This window comes from Hipposideros armiger, unplaced genomic scaffold (genome assembly GCF_001890085.2).
Source record: "Hipposideros armiger isolate ML-2016 unplaced genomic scaffold, ASM189008v1 scaffold_133, whole genome shotgun sequence".
Lineage (NCBI taxonomy): Eukaryota > Metazoa > Chordata > Mammalia > Chiroptera > Hipposideridae > Hipposideros > Hipposideros armiger.
In genome coordinates, this window is record NW_017731483.1 from 2,248,514 (window position 1) to 2,267,843 (window position 19,330).

The 19,330-nt window shown below is 36.3% G+C and overlaps 1 protein-coding gene across 3 annotated transcripts in view; it reads right to left on the reverse strand.

Annotated features, from left to right (window-relative positions):
• NCBP1 (nuclear cap binding protein subunit 1) overlaps positions 1-19,330 on the reverse strand; it is a 41,327-nt gene that overhangs the window by 14,530 nt on the left and 7,467 nt on the right. For 2 of the 3 annotated variants that reach the window (XM_019649484.1, XM_019649482.1), the window contains exons 2-15: positions 18,793-18,881; positions 18,150-18,250; positions 16,140-16,296; positions 13,985-14,092; positions 13,519-13,640; positions 12,072-12,141; positions 11,386-11,601; positions 8,151-8,248; positions 6,800-6,863; positions 5,251-5,361; positions 4,406-4,470; positions 2,985-3,047; positions 2,636-2,710; positions 597-700 (exon numbers count right to left, since the gene is read on the reverse strand). In XM_019649484.1, the coding sequence (XP_019505029.1) occupies positions 597-700; positions 2,636-2,710; positions 2,985-3,047; positions 4,406-4,470; positions 5,251-5,361; positions 6,800-6,863; positions 8,151-8,248; positions 11,386-11,601; positions 12,072-12,141; positions 13,519-13,640; positions 13,985-14,092; positions 16,140-16,296; positions 18,150-18,250; positions 18,793-18,881 (1,443 nt within the window). Of the gene's footprint in view, positions 1-596; positions 701-2,635; positions 2,711-2,984; positions 3,048-4,405; positions 4,471-5,250; positions 5,362-6,799; positions 6,864-8,150; positions 8,249-11,385; positions 11,602-12,071; positions 12,142-13,518; positions 13,641-13,984; positions 14,093-16,139; positions 16,297-18,120; positions 18,251-18,792; positions 18,882-19,330 lie in introns of those variants that run through there. The other variant, XM_019649483.1, reaches the window with a different exon arrangement.

Genomic DNA, 19,330 nt, shown 5'->3' on the forward strand with positions numbered 1-19,330 from the left:
CACAACGAAGATTGAAGAACAACAACTTGGCTGGTCCCCCTCCCCAATTCCCCAACGCTGTTCCCCTCCCTCAATTCCCCAATAAAATCTTTTTTTATTCGTCACTTCACTGGCCCATGTTGGTATTGTGATCATTGTGCTCTTCCTGGGGAGTGGCAGTCACTCTCCGGCCACTGGACGGCCGCTCACAAAAGTGCACGCCAGCTGCCAGCCAGCCCCACTGCAGCCTACACTGTCGCCGGCGACTCACGGCAGCCCAGCTCCAGGTCGAGCTGTTGTTCACGATCTTAGCTGTAGGGGGTGCAGCGTCACTGGCCCTCGTATGGGATCCGAACTGGGCCCTGATGCTCCAAGCTGGCGTCCCAAGCCAACTCTTAACCAACAAGCCACTCAGCCGGCCCCCCAATAAAATCTTTAAAACAAGAACAACAACAAAAAATACAACGGTGGCTAGTAGCAGATCACCTTTCAAACAGAGAAATTATAAACTCAAGAAAAGAAAAAGTTCACTTTCGTGGATCCATCTTAAATAACTGACATCGGAGAATACTTGCATCGATACTTTTTAAAGAGAGAGGGATTGTTTTATTACTTACTACTACTTTCATCTCCATACTTGTAAATGCAGGTTGGGTTTGCAGGACATAGAGCTGAGAAGGTCGGAGGAACAATATCTAATATACGCTGATGGTAAGACAACCTACAATACAAATAAGAGCCTCAGAAAACATTGCTCATCAGTTCCATTCTTTGGTAACATCCAACTTACCCAGAAAGTCACAATCTCCAACACTCTGGATAGCTGACAACCAAGTAAAAGAAGAAAACCAGTCCTTTAAACTTTTGTCCATCTCAGCAAACCAAAACTCAGGCTTTCTTCAAAACATAATGGTTTGCACTGAGGTGTGGGCCAGTAGGCCCACCAGCCTGCTGGCCAAGGATGTGGGGTGGTAATGGTGGGGTGAAGGAGACAGTATGCATGGTGGGGAGACTGGTTATATTGTAGCAAATAAAAATACAGAGATTATCGGAACTAGATTCTTACTGCCTGAAAAAGTATTTAGAAACCACAGTAAAGGGGGATGCTAGAAAAAATGAGATGCAGGGTTGGAACTGGAGGGTTACACACACCTAAGTGAATATAAAAATAGTTACAGATACATGTATGAGTGTGTGTGCATATATTCACTACCTTGGTCAATCCACAGGGTTTAGAAACAATGACACCCCAACAGCAAAAAGCATATCAAGTGTCCAGATGCTAATTCCTAAATACTACACTCCAGTACTAGAAACTGGGGCTCTTTGAATAAAGAGATGATTCCAGGGAAAGAGCAAGGAAACATAAGACTCGAGACTGGAATACCTTGTGCCAAAAATAAGAAAATGCTCAATAAATGGAGGGGGGCATTAAAAAGGAAAGAAAAAAAGGGCACAGGAGCCACAAGGGGGCTCCCAATGGACAAATGTGGGACAATTTGGGTATCAAAATAAATAATGGCTGTGACAGATTATAACCCACTGCAATAGAAATCCATTAGTTCCCACTGATAAACACAGGAATAAATAAATGCGTGAAAAAAGCTCTTTTTACAGTAGAAAATGAGAAACATCACTTGGCAATCATCATGTGGCGGCAGATAAAAGTAGGAGTTATCAGTGGAGGTTTGATGAAGAATAGTATACGAGTGTAACCGCAGAATGTCTCCCAGAAAATAATCAACTACAAAGGGGAAAAGGGTGAATTTAAGGTGGAGAAGCCTGGCAGACACTGACATGACCAGGTAATCAAGGTTAACATCTCCAGTGGTGGGATTCACGTGCCTCTTGATGTAATGCACTGAGAAAGGCACCAACAATGCAAGATTCAAGTCTGGTCATGAGGACATAGCAGGGCAACCCAAGAAAGCAAGGCCTAGATTGTTTAAAACTGGCAAGGACATGAAAAACAGAAAAATAATAATAATAACCATTCAAGACTGAGGAATCTGAAGAGAATGACAACTAAATGCTGCATGTGTCCTGGACAGGATTCTGGACCAGGACAAAAGACATTGTAGGGATGCCTAGCAAATTTCAACAGTGCCTGTGGATTGTGTGGTGATACTAGGGTACCAGAGCCGATTTCCCGATTTGGAGGGTTGTAAGAGAGTGTCTTTGTTTTGGGGAAATATGCAATGGCCTGTTAAAGGTTGATGGGACATTGTTATCTGCAGCTTGTTTCCAAAGGGCTCCGAAAAAGACCAATGTCATGGGTGCATATACACTGAGAGGGAAAAAGGAGTGAGCACTAGAACAAATGTCATGAAATGTTAATGACGAGGGAATCTAGATGAACAGGATACAGAGTTTTGTACTGTTTTGACAACTTTCCTGAAATTTAAAAATGTTTCCAAGTACATTTGACCAAAAACACCTTTTTGGCTTAATTCGCATAGAATACAGATGTCATGGTTGCCTAATTTTTTCAGCCTAACTCTTGATTAAAAAGTAACAAGGAAGAGAAGCAGGTACTTAGAATTAAAAAATGATATCCTGGACATAGATTAGAAATGCAGAGAAGAGAAAAATCTTCCCCTCTCCCCGCTACAGAAATTAGGAGACCTAAGCTAGAAAGAAAACACAAAGAACTTACCTCATACATTTTTCTAGAACTTCTCTTACAAACTTTGGTTTGGGACTTTCAGGATCTTGAGTAAGACAATCTGACCTAATGAGGAAATGTAGTTTTATAAATTCTTACACAGAATCTGTACTTATATTAACTTGTACCTAGCTACAAATAGCTTTCTTCTATTAATGCCTAAATTATTTCATTTATATACATATATAAAAAATAAACCAAATATTTCAAACCATGATTGCTTTTGTTACAGTTTTAAATATCAACAGGTTTATTATTATTATTATTATTATTATTATTATTATTATTATTATTACTGTAGACTGTAGAAAAATGAAAGATAAAATATAACATCACTTACCAATCTTCCCAGCTCCAACGGAACTGGAAGTTACTTAGATGATGTGAAAACCAATTAATAAACCTATACAGAGAAGTGGGAGGTAGAGGGACAGAAAAAGATGAATGGTTGCAGTTTATACTAGGAACTTATATAATCCTTTAGACAAATACAACCCTATTTTATACTTAAATGAAAAGCATATATTCCTCCTATCTATAGCTGTATCTGTTGCCATTTACCTGTCTCTCTGCAAATCCTATAACTCATCTTTTACTTCAAAAATAACAGTCTCCTATCTCACTCCTTCTAAAAGTGCTAACCTTTTTAAGTGAATAATAGATACAAAGATAAAATTTGAATTCCTGTTTTGTGCCAGGCACCTATATATGTTTATAATTTAATTCTCACAATAACGTTGGAGGAATGTATTATTTTCCCTATTTAATTGACAATGAAACAGAGACCAAAAAAAAAGATTAAAGAAATTGCAGATAAAACATTTTATAAACAGCAGCGCTAAATAAAGTATAGTCTCTTATCATCACACCATGCCCTATACACCACAGACAACAAAATATACCATCAAAACCGTCTTTTCCCCTAAAAATACATCTGATATCTCTAACAAGATATGGATCGCCTTAGTCCACTGTATTATGCTGTGAAATTTGTAAGTCCAATGACTATTTGCTGAATGAATGGCATAATTGGGATGCTCAACACAACTAGTAGTTTTATTAGACTAGGAAAGAAAAATCAGAAGACACTTTCTTAAAGCATGTCCCTCATGTGCCTATTAATTACTGAAATTAAAATTAAGATAATAGGTCAATGACACAGAATAGCCCTGATAATTTTCAGATATGGAATTTCAATAATGGACATGAAAGATTACGGAAATTGGAGTAATATTCACTATCTGTCCTGATCTGATTTGGGAAACTGACGGTGGGCATGCAATTACCACAGATATAAAAATCCAATATGGTCTTTTATACAGTCTTGAAGCTGTAGTTACGTAGAAGCTAATTATTTTAGAAGTAGATACTATCTCTAAACAAACAAAAATACATATACATTTATACATGTAAGTATTAGACTCCACTTCTTCAAAGAGTTTCATAAAGCCTATTTTAAAAGCTTAAATACCCAATTATAGTGGGAAAAGTATAACTAAACAAACAAGTAAACAATGAATGAAATTAAAGAAAATCTCAGCACGGGCATCATTTCATACTGAAAGTTAGACTAGAAAGTGTCATGTTACATTACAACAAATATGAGTTTTATTAAACAAAGGATTATTTTGGGGAGGCAAGAAAGAAGAGTCAATTTGGAAATTTTTAAAAAGGCAAATGTTTGGCTGATCGAATTCTTTTATAAAGTACAGGGAGTAGAAGCTGCTAACAACCAGTATAGAAATAAGGCAATTACTCTACCTGTCTACACATGTAGTATTCATCGTGTCCAAACGCATGTACAGCATTTCAGTTGCCTGTGCAAGCTGTGAATTTGAGGATAAGGAAAACTATTCTCCACCCTCCTTCAAAATAAGTTGTAATAGAAAAAATGAGTAACATTTTCTAGAAGTCCGTACAATTAATAATGTTGAGCATCTTTTCATGTGACTTAAAAACAAAACAAAACCAGCTTTGAGGTTATCAATGATGTACAATAAATTCAACCTGTATACACCCATGAGATCAAGATAATGAACATTTATTATCACCTCCAAAATTTCCCCATGCTTCTTTGTAATTCATTCTCCCTTCTCCCCGTCCTTACCTATGTCCCCAAGCAAATATTGGTATGCTGTCACTAGATTACTTTGCGTTTTCTAGAATTTTGTGTAAATGGAATCATAGGAATTCTTATTTGTTTGGCATCTTTTACTCAGCATAACTATTTTGCAATTCATTCCCGTTGTTGCCAGCATCAAAAACTTGTCCCTTTTTATTACGTAGCATCCCACTTGTATAGGTATAACCCAATTTGCTAATCCATTCATGTACTGATGGATATTTGGATTGCTTCCAGTTTAGGGTTATTATACATAAACTTTCTATGAACATTAATGCCTAAGTCTTTGTAAGGACATGTGCTTTCATTTCTCTTGGGTAAGTATCTAAGGGTGGAATGGCTGGACTGTATGACACATATGGTTAACATTTAAAGAAATGCCAAACTGTTTTCCTGAAGTGATTTAAACTCACAAGCAGAAATATTTAATAATCATTTAAAGCTAGGCCAAAGAGAGTAAATTTAAAAACAAAGGAAAGGATACAACTTGGGGTAGAGAACCAGGCTGAAGTTTGCACAGTTCAATGAGAAGTGTTGTGTACATCACATCAATGTGAGGGGGTGCTGGAAGTTGAAACAGCTCTGCAAAGATGACCTACAAAGGAATCGGAAGTTAGAACTCAATTCAACAGCTATGTATGCACTTCCGCCACTATTAGAAAGACCTAAACATTCTAAATGTAAACTCTTAATTCCATGATATTTATAATGAGAAAAGAATTACTTTTAAATCTTTAAAATTATGCTCTTTAAAATATGAATGCCTATAACAATATTGTAATGAAAATTTCTTCCCTCTATAACTCAATCAAATAAGAATATGCAAATATTAATGCTTATTTGATACTCCAAGAGAATCGTGCAATTAAATTCCAACTTTGGAAATACAGGAGTTGATTCACTGAGGGATTCACAGATTCATCAGAGTTTTATTCTTATATGTAGTAAAAACCCTTATTAGGCTCTGAGGATAGAAACAGAAGATAATCAAGTCAGTCCACTCTGCTACTTGAAACTAGTGCCCAGAACCTTTCTGATAATCCAAGACTTCTTTGCCATACCTCTTGTTCAGAAACTTGTTTTCCACCCTCCTTATATAATTTGTGGATCACCTACCTAGAATTCTAAAGTCTGATCTGCATTCCTTCCTCTGACTCCCACACTTCTGTACTTCATTCTGATGACTTTCTATACATTTTACAGATTTAAAGATATGACCTATATTTTGCATTTCAATTGACATGTCAGTGAGTCAAATTCAGAGCCTAAGCTTACTCTCAAGTTTTGTAAAGGTAGGACAGATGCAGTACTTTTAAGAAAGCACACAAGTGCAGTATGAATAAAAAGTGAATCTTAAGTAATACACCATAAATATGCTCATGACTATTTTAACATAAAGGAATATGCAGCTGACAGTTTGACCCATGTGTCAAGTGAAAACGCTGTTTAACAGGACATAAATTTCACAAGGTGTTCAAATATACTACTAATATCATCCTTCTATATGACTTACTATGGGATCAAAAGCATTATCTATTCTTCCTACTTTCAAAACAATTGGCTCCCTTAATTTCTAAGAATAAGATTCATACTTAACCCCCCTTGTGATATAGGGAATAATATACTAGTGTACACTAGTAGTAAGAGGCCAGATAAACATAGTTGAAAATAGGTTATCTGCCTAAAGTAATAAAATATTTTAAAGTACTTACACTACTTATACGTCTGTTATTGGATAAGGTATTGACAGAGCTAGAGGTAACTTACATTATCCATAACTGTCCATGAATGAACACATACTATATAATTTATAGGCAACTCAAAAATCCATTTGGCTACTTGTTTCAACCTCCTCTTTTCTCTTTACTAACACAGCTAACAGAGCACCAAAACAGATAGCAATTTTCTCGCTCCTTTGTTAACTTTCAGAACCTGATAAGTAGCAAGAAAAAAAAAAAATCCCCAAGTAGATTACACTTTAAGTCAACAGAAAGTTTCTGAAACTTAGAACAAGCTCCATGTGGAATGCATACCTCAACTATGTGGTAGTTCAAGGGGATCTTGTTCTTCCCTGGATAGCTCACCAGCTGTGCAGCACTATAAAAAGTGTAATTTAAGTTCAGTGAGTATACAAAGATACATGAACAGTCAACTAAGCAGTGTGTTTAGATTTAAGAAAAGGAGAATCTTTTATGAAACGTTCTAGATTTCAGTTACTTCACTACAGCACAAATTATTTTGTCTAGCACAAGGAAACTTCAATGCATCCACAACTCCCTAAAGATCAAAATGAGTTTAAGTAATAATACAAGGAAACATATTAAGATCTACTAACTTAAAGTTTTAATAGAGTAGACCACTTCCAAAAGACTATATTCCTTTCCACTTTAAAATCTACACCAAAACTTTCCAAGGTTTACGAAAAAATAAAAATAAACTTTTCCAAAGCTAAATGTCTCAATGCTAGAAAACAGAGCAAAACCATTAGTATTCATTTATTCCCATAACATTTACACCAAAAATAGCTTGCTATCCAAGTTAGTTTGTCCACAGCATATTGTAAACGTCCATACAAAAAGCGTCACATGCACATTACAGTACTATAAAGCACCCAGAAAAGTATCATTTTGAGGGTGAAGAGCTTCAAGAAAGCAATGCAGATTGGTCTTAGCAAGATGAGGTATCAGGAAGAGAGATTCTCTTACACCCTTAATTTATAATTTGCTCACAGTTATTTGTTTACTGGCTAAAAACTCCCTCAGACAGTGCTGTGTGAGCTGGTGCACTGTCGTAATGCAAGGGTCATGAATTGTTGATGAAAAGTTCAGGTCATCTAACTTTTTCACACAGCCTTTTCAGCACTTCCAAATAGTAAACTTGGTGAACTGTCTATCCACTTGGTAAAAATTCACACTAAATAATCCCTCTGATATTCAAAAAGTCTAGCAACATCAGTGCAGTAAGTTTGCGAACTTAATTGTCAGAAGTTCATATGAAATTAAATTTGCTTTTTTCCTGTTAAACTGTCTTATGCCAATTTAATTATTAGACCAGCCAAAAGAACCTAGGAGGGTAGAGGAAATATTTTCCTCTAGTACTCTGATTAGACTCAGAATACTTATCCATATGATCAGGAGGTGGAGAGAAGGGACAAGCACTTCTCTCTGAGTGCTATAAGGTATTTCTAGTCCTTGTTCTGTCAAAGTTGTAAACAAAGACTTAATGACTTAAAAATAAAAAACAATGAACTTAAAAAAAAAAAATAATAATAATATATATATATGTGTGTGTGTGTGTGTGTGTGTGTGTGTGGCATTTGCTCTTACCAAATTATCAAAATTGCTAACTTTTTCTGCTCTAAAAGTAACATGAAAAGAACCTTACCAAGTATTCCTTTCCTTCCAGTGGGATTTAATGATGCAGTGAAGATTTTCTTCTATTACAAATCTTTCTACTGAATGACTCCCTGGCATTACAGGACCCTGGAAAGAAAACCAAATGTATATACTACAGACTTAGAAAAAATGTTTTCTTTCATTTATTCAACAAATATTTGAGAACGTATTATGTTCCAGACACTATATCAGGTGCTGGGTACAAAAGTTCAGAAGTGTGGAAGCTCTCTGTTTTCAGAAAACTTCATTATTGTGTTCACTTCTATGTACAACAGAATTAGAGTATCAGCTGCAGTGTTTCTTCTACATAACGAGTATCTGACACCATACTGTCATTGCCCACCTCAATTCTTATATGAAACAAAATACTTTTTATTATTAGTCTTACACACTTTATTTTTTAAAAAAACTACACAAATTACTTCCATAATAAACATGGAGAGGGAAAGTTTTATTTCAAGAACTAAAAGATTTATTTCAAGACATAAAAAAATCACGTATGCGTTGAAAGATATCCATACTATGTTGATTTTAAGAAAAGTTAAAAAACATTACCTACATAATATTGCTTAATTTTTTTAAAAAAGCACAGCAAACAGGTTCAGCGTTTGTTTTATTTATTTACTATTGTAGACTCTTAATGATGACTTTTAATCTTCTCTATAATTTCTCATTTTTAAAAAGAAACATTTTTTTCAAAGGCCAGAACAAAAAATCCAAATCCTCTTCATTTTGAGGGGAACAGATTATTTTGTATTTTATTCTCTTCTGGCAAAGGATGATGGGCACTTATAGAAGCAACACCAACGAAGTATAAATAGTATAGGTGAGACAAATTTTGAGGTCCCACACTAGTTCTCCTTGCACAAAGCAATACCCAATCACAAATATTCTAGCAGTCTTAAATATAAATTAGACTTTCAATTATTTATACCTAATTAGACTATTACAACATGTAGATTAAAAGCATTTTATTACATATAGAATACAGCAAAGTGGGTAGCAAGCTAAGAACTTTGTATATATAACTGATTCTCTGACAACTTTGTACTCTGAGATAGACTATACATATACTAAATTTCCACTGGTGATAAGCAATTTATGGTAGGACAGAAAAGAGAAGATAGGGGGAGGAAAACTAAAATTTGATCTTAGGTAGTATTAACTGGTTCTTATGCCAGTGGTTCTAACTGGGGACAATTTTGCCCCTAAGAGGGGACATCTGGCAATCTCTGAAAACATTTTTGGTTGTCGCAACTGACATTTAGCTTCTAAATGCTCTTGGCATCTAGGAGGTAGAGGCCAAGGATGATTCAAAGCATTGTACAATTCACAGGACAGCACTCCACAATAAAGAATTATCCAGTCCAAAATGTCAAATGTGCTGAGCCTGAGAACTCAGCTCTGTGCTAACTGGGATGTACTAAGCAACAAGTATGGTACTTTGGCCAGGCTGAGTTTCTACTCAGAACAAATCTAGTAATGACTGTGCTTGCTGCTGGGCCATTAAAGGTAAGACAGTCATTTAAGTATAAAAGTATAAAATAATTAAAGCACAGTTAAAATGTAAATTTTATATTAAATATTCATATCAAAATCATACATTTTCTTAACTGCTAAAGTATTAATGGCTGCCAACAACTTGACTTCATAATAAAGAATACACATATTTAAAAACTATTAAGTCAGCTTATACTCATCTTTGGGGTTTTTAAATTAAAAATACTTTATTGGGCCGGCTGAGTTGCTCAGCTGGTTAACAGCTCGCTTGGGAGCGCCAGCTCTGAGCAGCAGGGCCGCAGTTTGGATCCCATGTTGAGGGCCAGTGACGTTGCACTCCCTACAGCTAAGATGATGAACAACAACAGCTCAACCTGGAGCTGGGCTGCTGTGAGTCGCTGGCGACAGCATAGGCTGCGGTGAGCTACGTTGAGTGACTGGCAGCAGGCGAGAGCTGCCGTGAGCCACTGTGAGCGGCCGACCAATGACCGGCGACCAATTGCCTCACCCAGGAAGAGTGCAATGATCATACCAACATGGATCTGTGAAGCAACACCCTCCACTAGACTGAAGAACAAAACAGCAATTTGTCTACCTGTGTGTTCGCCTTCCCCGATTCTCCAACACTATTTCCCTCCCCCAATTCCCCAATAAAATCTTTCAAAAAAAAAAAAGAAAAAACTTTATTAAAAAAATTACATAATGTGAATAAGACGATAAGGTGTAAGAGTTAGAGGGAGATGGATAATCTCTAAAGCTGGGTATTTTTATTGAAAAATAGCCTATTAAGAATAACACCTAAAGTTATTGAGCATTCATCATGTATCACATACTGTTCTACACACTTTACGTGTATTAATACTTTTTTTTTTTTTAAAAGATTTTTATTGGGGAATTGGGGGATGGGAACAGTGCTGGGGAATTGGGGGGAAAGGGAACAGACAAGTTGCTGTCCTTTTGTTCTTCAGTCTAGTTGTGGAGGACGTTGCTTCACTGGCCCAAGTTGGCACCATCATTGCGCTCTTCCCAGGCAAGGTACATCAGTCGCCGGCTTCTGGATGGTCGCTCACTCGGCTACTGGCCGCTCACGCTGGCTGCTGGCTACATACGGTAGCCCGTGGCAACCCACTCCCACAGGGGCTGCAGCATACGCCGTCGCCGGCGACTCACAGCAGCCCAGCTCCAGGTTGAGCTGTTGTTCAGCATTTTAGCTGTAGAGGGCAGTGTCACTGGCCCTCATATGTGGGATCCGAACCCGGGCCCTCTGGCATCCCAAGCCAGTTATTAACCATCGCGCCACTCGGCCGGCCCACGTGTATTAATACTTTAATCTTCATTACCACTTTAAGAGATACTATTATTCTTCTTCCATTAGGAAGCTAAGGTAGAGAGGTAAATACTCACCCAGTATCACACAGCTAGGATCTGACTAAACCAGGATTAAAAAACCCAAACCAATGTGGCTCTCGAACCTACTCTCTTAAATAGCACGCTGTGCTGTCTCTTAATCTACATACACATGTTAAATATAATTTCTTGCATAATGAGGTGATACTGTTTAAACTAACGTCACTGAATTAAACTGTTAACTTCATTGCTATTGATCCTCTTAGATAATAAACAATTCGAAATTAAAATGTATCACAGGTAAATCCAAACAAGATTAAACCACAAGTACAGTGCAAAACAGGCCCTCTGACAGGACCTTTTAGTTGGTCACATACCTCTGGATCATCTGTGTAATCAAACATTCTGAAGATGACCCTTGGCATCGGGTACACTGAGTCTTCAGTGTGAGGAGGTGGTGTAAAGGGAGGCAAGTTGTGCTGCAGTGCTTCACACAGGATGCTGTCAAAGGCAAGATAAGGCCTTAGGATGTGCCGCTCCTGCCAGTGATCCTTTTTCAATTTCTGAATCTGGGCCCAGAGGCAATCTAAATACTAAAGACATTAATTTTTAATCATTAATATATATTTGGAGGCTAGAAGAAATAACACGCTGAGTAGACAAAACCAAAAATCACCACTTCTAAAATACAGGGTACAAAAATAAGTTAACTTGCAATTAAATACAGTACAAAGGAACGGTGCTAAGTTTTTATTTTAATTACTATATAAACTCATCTGTCTGAGGCTGTTATCTCTTACATTTTTCAAATTGAGCATTTAAAGAAAAAAAAAAGTGAACTCTGACATCTGGAATCCCCAGAACAAGGAATGTTTCAATTATATTCTAACATTTATTAAAGCTCCACTATATATATGCCTAGGGCTATGATGAAGTAGACCCAATATGAAACGTTGAAACCTCGCTAAGGTATGTAAATGGTGTGATCTGAATAAATCACAGAGATAAGAATCTCTTGGAGAGCTGACTGTGCTTGTATCACAAGAGACTGAAATCAATTTACCTCTTCTTGTGGATGTGGCTTCTCAGCAGTCCACACTTGTAACATGGGCACATGCGTCTTTTGGCGTCTTCTAAAGATAAAAGTGATAAAAGATGTTCAGTTGCATTCTTAATTAACAAAATGCAAATTAAAGCAGTGAAATATATTTTTACCTATCAGATTGGCAGATTTTTGATAATGTACTCTTATTACCAAAATGTGGGTAAATATTGCCATTTCAAACACTGATATAATCTCTTTAGAAGATCTGGAAGAGTATAATATCTTTAGAAAGCAATTTGATTAAATCTACCAAAATTAAAATTGTTCAAAGACACTTCAACACAGTCCCTAAGAATTCACATCCCCCACAAATATAGTTGCACATATATAAAAATAGTCACCGAAACACTGTTTGTAACAGCAAGAGACTAGAATTAACCTGAATATCTACCAACAGGGGACTAGTTAAAGAAATTATAGTACATTAAAAGAGTGGAATATCACATAACTGTTAAAAAGAATGAAGTAGAGTTCTATGTCTTTAATGCAACAAATCCAAGTTATATTAAGTCAGAAACAAGTGAAGAACAGTTGTTACTACCATATGTATAAGAAAGGGAAAGGACATATAAGAGTACTCAAATGCTAGGATATTTAAACTCTTATTTTTATTCCTTGGAAAACATCTACCATTTTTTTAAAGAAAACCAGTATAACTTTTCAAAAATATAAAAACATTTTAAAAATCTCACATTTAAAGGTAGCTTAACATAATAAAAAAGCCGATTTCTATCTTTAGACTTCTTTTAGCTTTATTTGTAAATGACTAAATAGATATTAGCAATATCCAAAAAAGTATCTATGAATAGATAGAAAATGAAACTTATAACAAAATTATTCTGAAAGAACTTAAGGGGATATAAAACCTTTACCTAGCTGCTGAGTAATGAGGCCTAAGTTTACTACTAAGGCCTGCTGTTAGTATTAAATGTTAAGGACCACTGTTTTAAGGACCCGGTTTAGGGTTAACTTACATGAAATAAATATATTGTATGTTGTCCACCTGCGGATGTCAAAATCTTTCTCTCAAATATTGTGATTCAGTAGGTCTGGGCTGGGGCTGGAGCATATTTAAGTATCACAGGTGATTCTTAGGCACACTAATATCTGAGAGCCCCTGTGTTAAGATGTTTTATGCCTTTGCAAAACATGTACAAAAGCAGCTGTTTCCAACTCCTTTGCATGGAAGAAGCAAGCAACATATTTGATTACTCTGAGGTCTCAGTAAGTTACAACAGTAGGGTATGAGATTACCTAGGGAAAGCCGTAGGGAACTCTACAGCTTATTTTTGAGACATGTAACTCAAATGGTATTACTAACAGATAAAATATAACACATTTATGATAATATCAGGAAGCTGTCCTTTACCTAAACAACAAAGAGAACTATGAACCAAGCCCTTACTTAAGATAGTTTTCAGTGTTGGCAAAGATGCGGTCCATCTCTGCATCCTTCTTCTCATACAACTCCTTCCCAACCCAGGGCAAAGACGACAGAAATGCATACACGTACCAATCCCGTCGTACCTAAAGAATTTTTTAAAAGTTTAAAATGTGTGCTAGTTAATTTTCATTCATGTTGTATTTCCTTTTGAATGAAATCCTATGGAAGCTACTTGACGGGGCCTTAAGTAAGACATTGGGCTCATTTGGAGTACGAGCATTTTGTATTTGTACGAGTATCTTACTAGATAGAATCATTTGAATTAACATACAGATGTCCTGAGAACACACCAGTATGCCAGTTGACTTAGCTTTTAGATATTAAGGATTTAAAGCGTGACAACCTGTTATTTATCTATTTCTAAGGGTTACCAGTGAAAAATTCCTGGTATTATATGGACAAGACATAGCATAAGGGGTTTTCTTACCTGAGGTACATCTTCTTCCTGAGTTACACTTACAAAATTTTCAAACATAGCAACCATTGATGGGGCTGCAATGACGTGACAATTCACAAGATCAGATAAAAAACGAACCTGTTGGGGAAAACAATTCCTATTAAATTGAAATACCCTTTATAATAACTACAAAACGAGCAATCGTGTAATGATTGAAACCACAGATCTGAAAAACTACAGCCCAATTCTAGCCTGCTGCCTGGTTTTTTTTGCACAACCTGAGAACTACAAATAATTTTTTAGGTATATAAATGCCTGAAGAAAAAAAACACCCAAAGAATACTTTATGATTCATACAAATTATACGAAATTAAATTTCAGTGCCCACAGTAAACTTGCACTGGAACACAGCCATGTTCATTCATTTATACTCGTATATAGTCTATGGCTGCCTCTGCGCTACAACAGCTGAGTAGTTGTGACAGAGAAAAGGACATGAATCTGTGCCTTTACAGATTTCCATTCTATGTTACACTAAGAACCTAGAGTGTAATATTCTAGCTACTTCAACCTTTAATCTTCTTTTCAGTTTGGCTGTGAAAAAATTTTCACTGGACTACAGAAATGGAAACTTCTGAACAGACATTTATTGGGTGTCCTTGGTGTGCCACTGCTAAGCACTATTAAAGTCCCTGTCATATGCTCATAGTCTAGTGGGACAAGCATAATCTCAACCCAAAGAGATGACTCCTATACTAAAAGGAAAACGAGAAGTCTCTAGGAACAGAGACAAAGGGAGGAGGGGAAAGCATCACGAAGGAGGACAATTGGGCTAGGTCATAAAGGATGAGTGAAGTATGCTCAAGCGGAGAGCAAGGGAAGCATCCTAGGCAGAGGGGTTCAAAAACAAGGTGTGTTCAGGGATCTGCAAGTCATTTTGATATAGTTGGAAGTTGTATGGGAGGCAAGAATAGAGAAACAGATGAAGGGTGAGGCTAAGGAGACTGGACTTAATCTTAGAGCCTGATGGATGGGTGTCCAAACTTTGATTGTGTACTCAGTAGAAAAGAATTTGATCACTTACCCCAACACATGTATATTTATTTATAATATACACTTGCCCACTGTCAATCTATGGCTTAGGCATTAGTAAGGCTTAATTCCACTTGCATTTAAGATAATAATTCTAATATTAACTTTCTGCAACCCAATGAATCATCTTGTGCACCAGGCTTTTAAGACCATCAATGGTAGCCAATGGGAAGGAACTGAGGTTTGTAACCTGTACCCAACATGAGTAGAACCTAGTTACAGAAAGACCGCTCTGGTGCCACTGTAGAAGATAAAGGGAAAGGCAGGGAATCTGGATGCAAAAAGATCAGTTAGAGGCTAAGACAGTAGGAAGAGGGCATACAATTCCCTGGAGACAAAGGAGAAGGGACATGCCAGAGAGAAATTTAGGAGATATAACTGATGGGCTTGGGGAATGCTTATAGCAAGAGGGAGCAAAGGGAAGACAAAAACTAATGCTCAGGTTTCTAGATGGGTTGTCCAGTAGACAGCAGCTACTGTGTGTGGGGTGGGGAGAGGACAGAAGGAAAGAAGGTATGAATAACACATTAATTTAGGGACTTCCAGGCAAGATGCCTTAGGGCTATCCAGGTAGTATTTGGAACACAGGTCTGGAGCTCGGGAGAATGGGCAAAGCAGGAGATACAGATTATAGGTTTGAGGGAGAGGAGGGTTTTCAAAATAAAGGTGGTTTATTGAAGCTTTGAGAGAAAAAAAAATGCTTCAGAAGAGAGTATTTAAAGAAAAGTGAAGTGAGGATAGAATCCTGGGAAACACAAACAGTTAAGGGGCTAAAGAAGATGACCGGTAAAAGGAGCCAGGGGAATAGCAGGTAGGTAGCAGTGGGAGGTCCTGAAAAAAGCGGTGCTGCACAAACCGAGAGATAAGAAAGTAGTGTAAAGAGTCATGTGCTGCAGGGAGGTGGACTAGGATTTAGAAACGTCTGGACTTGGTAATAAGATCTGTGGAACCTTTAATGAGAATAGTTTCAAAGAGCGGCTGTTGTGGTGAATGGGGAACTGTATTTTAAGAGAAAGGATAAATTACGTGGTTGTAGTTCACCTTTCCCCTCCATCTCAACACTAAATCATAATATACTAAAAAAATAACTTACCAAATATACAGCTTCATTATAACTGTTTGCTTTCAAAGATTCTTTAAGTTGACGAATCATAGCTTCTACAAACTCTCCACCAAAGTTGTAATTCCTGGCATTCAGCAGTCCAACTAATGTTGTATAAATTGTTAACTTCTCAGGTAACAGACGTGCACTGATTTGAGAACCCAGTACAACAAGAAAACCCCAAAACAACAGCATTACGTTAAGTTGCTTAATTTTGTATTATATACACCTGTCATCATTTTATTAACTTTGGAACAGGATTACTTTTAGCTGTTTTTAAAACTACTTCAGAAAAGGCATAAATATTGAGTTACAGACATAGCCCCCACAATTTTTCATTTTAATTCTAGTTAGTTAATCCAGGAGTTAAAAAAGTAAAACATTCTAATTTTAAATCATCAAACTGAAATAAATATAACTAATGCTAGATCAGCTTTTAGTCCAACATGTTTAGTGGAACTGAATAGCAGTTCTACAGAAAATGGTTTCCATGGGGAAATACCTGGGAAATACTGGGTAAAACAAGTTTCTTTAATGCAGAATCATTAAGGGGGAGATATAGTACTTCAGCATTTTTAAACTTAGCTGACCAAATGTCTTAAGATCAGAATTCCACTTTGAGAAATACAAGAAAAACTTCAGAACTAAAATTAGTTTCAACTAAGTTTCTATCGGTTAAATTGTTGAATTTTTAACATGGTACTCTGATACAGTAAGATTTCTTCACATTCCAGTTTGCTTACTCCAAGTTTGTTTTCATTAAAGCTATCTGAAAATTAGGAAAGAGGATTACAGTAATAAACCTTTGGAAAAAGCAAACGTTGCTTCCTAATTAGGCAGCCTTTAGAAATTAGTTAAAAAAGAAAAGCAAATAAGAATTCATGATCATTAAGATTCTCATATACTTTTTCTGTTTTCTCAAGGTAACTAGCAGGGTATTAGGGGCAATTTATGTTTTAAAAAGATATTTGCATTCAACCCCCACCCCCCACACAAACCCACAAAAGCCATGGCTTCCGTTAGAGTTTAAGAATAAATCTACTCCATTCTAATAAATGCTTTCAAAACAGAAAACATCTTATGGATAACAACAGCAAAATGGTTTAGTAGTTTCTTAGTCTAAGAACATATCTTCCTCAATATTAGTTGGATTCCTTTTAAAAATTGTAACCTACATTATTTGTACTTTATGAGAGGTTAAAATAAAATCTACTGATCGTTTCAATTTGTATACACATTTTTAAACTTCAAAAATGAACTACAGGAATTAAAAACATTATTTTAAAAATAATTTAAATGACAACTTAAAATACCTAACAGATAATTCACAATTTAATGTAAAGTACAAAGATGTCTTTATCTAGAAGTCATAACTACCTACTTCTTCGCAAGGCATACAATCCAGAGTGATCAATGTCTATCTTGAGAGATGAGAAAGTCTAGAATGCTAATTCTACCATTGGCAGAGGCTGTTTCATGATTCCACGTGAGACTTTTCCCACTTTAGTTTCCTTACAAATTAAACGCTGATCCTTGTTCTAGCTAACTAACTTAGGAAGATTATTATGCCTATAATAGCTGCAAAAGCTTCTTCAGTCTTCCAAGAAGGGCTATTACTTGAGTGGCCAGTTCTCAAATTTGTTTAGTACTAATGGTTAAAAACATAAATTAAATTCTATTATGTATATTTAAAATGTACATGCATAAAAGAAAACCTCTGAATGTGAACATGTCTACTTTCTCACTTAAAAACGGTCAATGCAAATGGTTCTAAGATTCCAAGAAACAAAACAAGGAAAAATGCTCAAATTTAGTTCTGCTTATCTCTAAGAAAGAAAGTGTTAACCAAAGAGCCCAAGGTCATTTCATTTGTACAAATCTCCCGATAGAAGGAAAGCTAATCACTTATAGAACATACACACATCTTTTGAACATTTCCCAAAGCATTTAAGAGTAGATAATACATTATCACCTGGATTCATAAATCTTTTGCATACATACACTGTACAAAGAAGCCTTAAGATCTTGCTCTTGTAGTTAGGAAGATCAGCTTCCAAAACACCAGCCAAGCCTTCTAGGTTGCTCTCCAACGAGCAGGCACTCTGTAGAGGACAGCATATTAAATATCTGTTAAGTATTCAGCAATTAGTGAATTAAAATTTTCTAGGTGATCATAAAAATAGTCTTACATGCACAAGGCACTAAGACAGGTGTAGCATAAACCTATTCAGATAGTTATTGTTCTTTAGGTACCCACGAAAAGGAAATGAATGAAATTTTAAAAATAAGCAGTCTAAGACAGCAGAATAACTATTAGAAATGAGGCCATCATGGGCTTTATTCTCTAATTCACTCACTATATGACTCTGGGTAAATTTCCTCAAGTATCCAGGACTTGTTTGGTTCTTCATTTATAAAGTGAGAGGACTATTCCATAATATCTCTTTTAAGACTCATATTCTATGAAAACTACTAAAAACATTTAATTCTCAATTATATGCATCCTAAGGGTTTTAATATGCATTTACTTCGGCCATGCAACCTTTGCCTAAAAGGGATCAAGTTTTCAGCTGATGAAATTAATCAAAGCACAGTCAACTATAATCCTAAACCCATCACAGTCTGTGCCTATTTTTGTGCATACCTTTTCTCCTACTTTGCATATTAAAGATTCCAAATGATCTTCAGTTTCATTTGCATCAGAGGTCTTTCTCCTTTTGTGAGGCTGTCCGCCTGTTTCAATGATGTAAAAAATTGACGTTACATGATAAATCCACTTTCACAAATTTTATTTAACTTTTTTTAATGCTATAATCTTTTCTACCAGAAGCCCTAGTTTTTACACACAGAAGCTCTTAACTGACACTCCACTTCTCAGACTAGGCTGGATTAACCAACAGTCTCTATTCCCAGGGCCACTATAATAACTCCAGGAGACCAGCATTATTTATGTTCAAGTTTGTGTGATTAGTGCCCCACAGAGCTCTATCAATGCAGCAGTCCTGTCCATTTCTGGACAGACAGGAATAGCACTAACCACTCGCAGGCAAAGCACTCTCTGTCACATCATGTATTGCTACTCCCATTTAAACTTCAGCTATTTACTGTTCCTCAGTTGCTTATTCCTAAAACCTGTGTCAGCGGTACTCATTATTGTAATAATGAAAATTATTGTGTAAGCC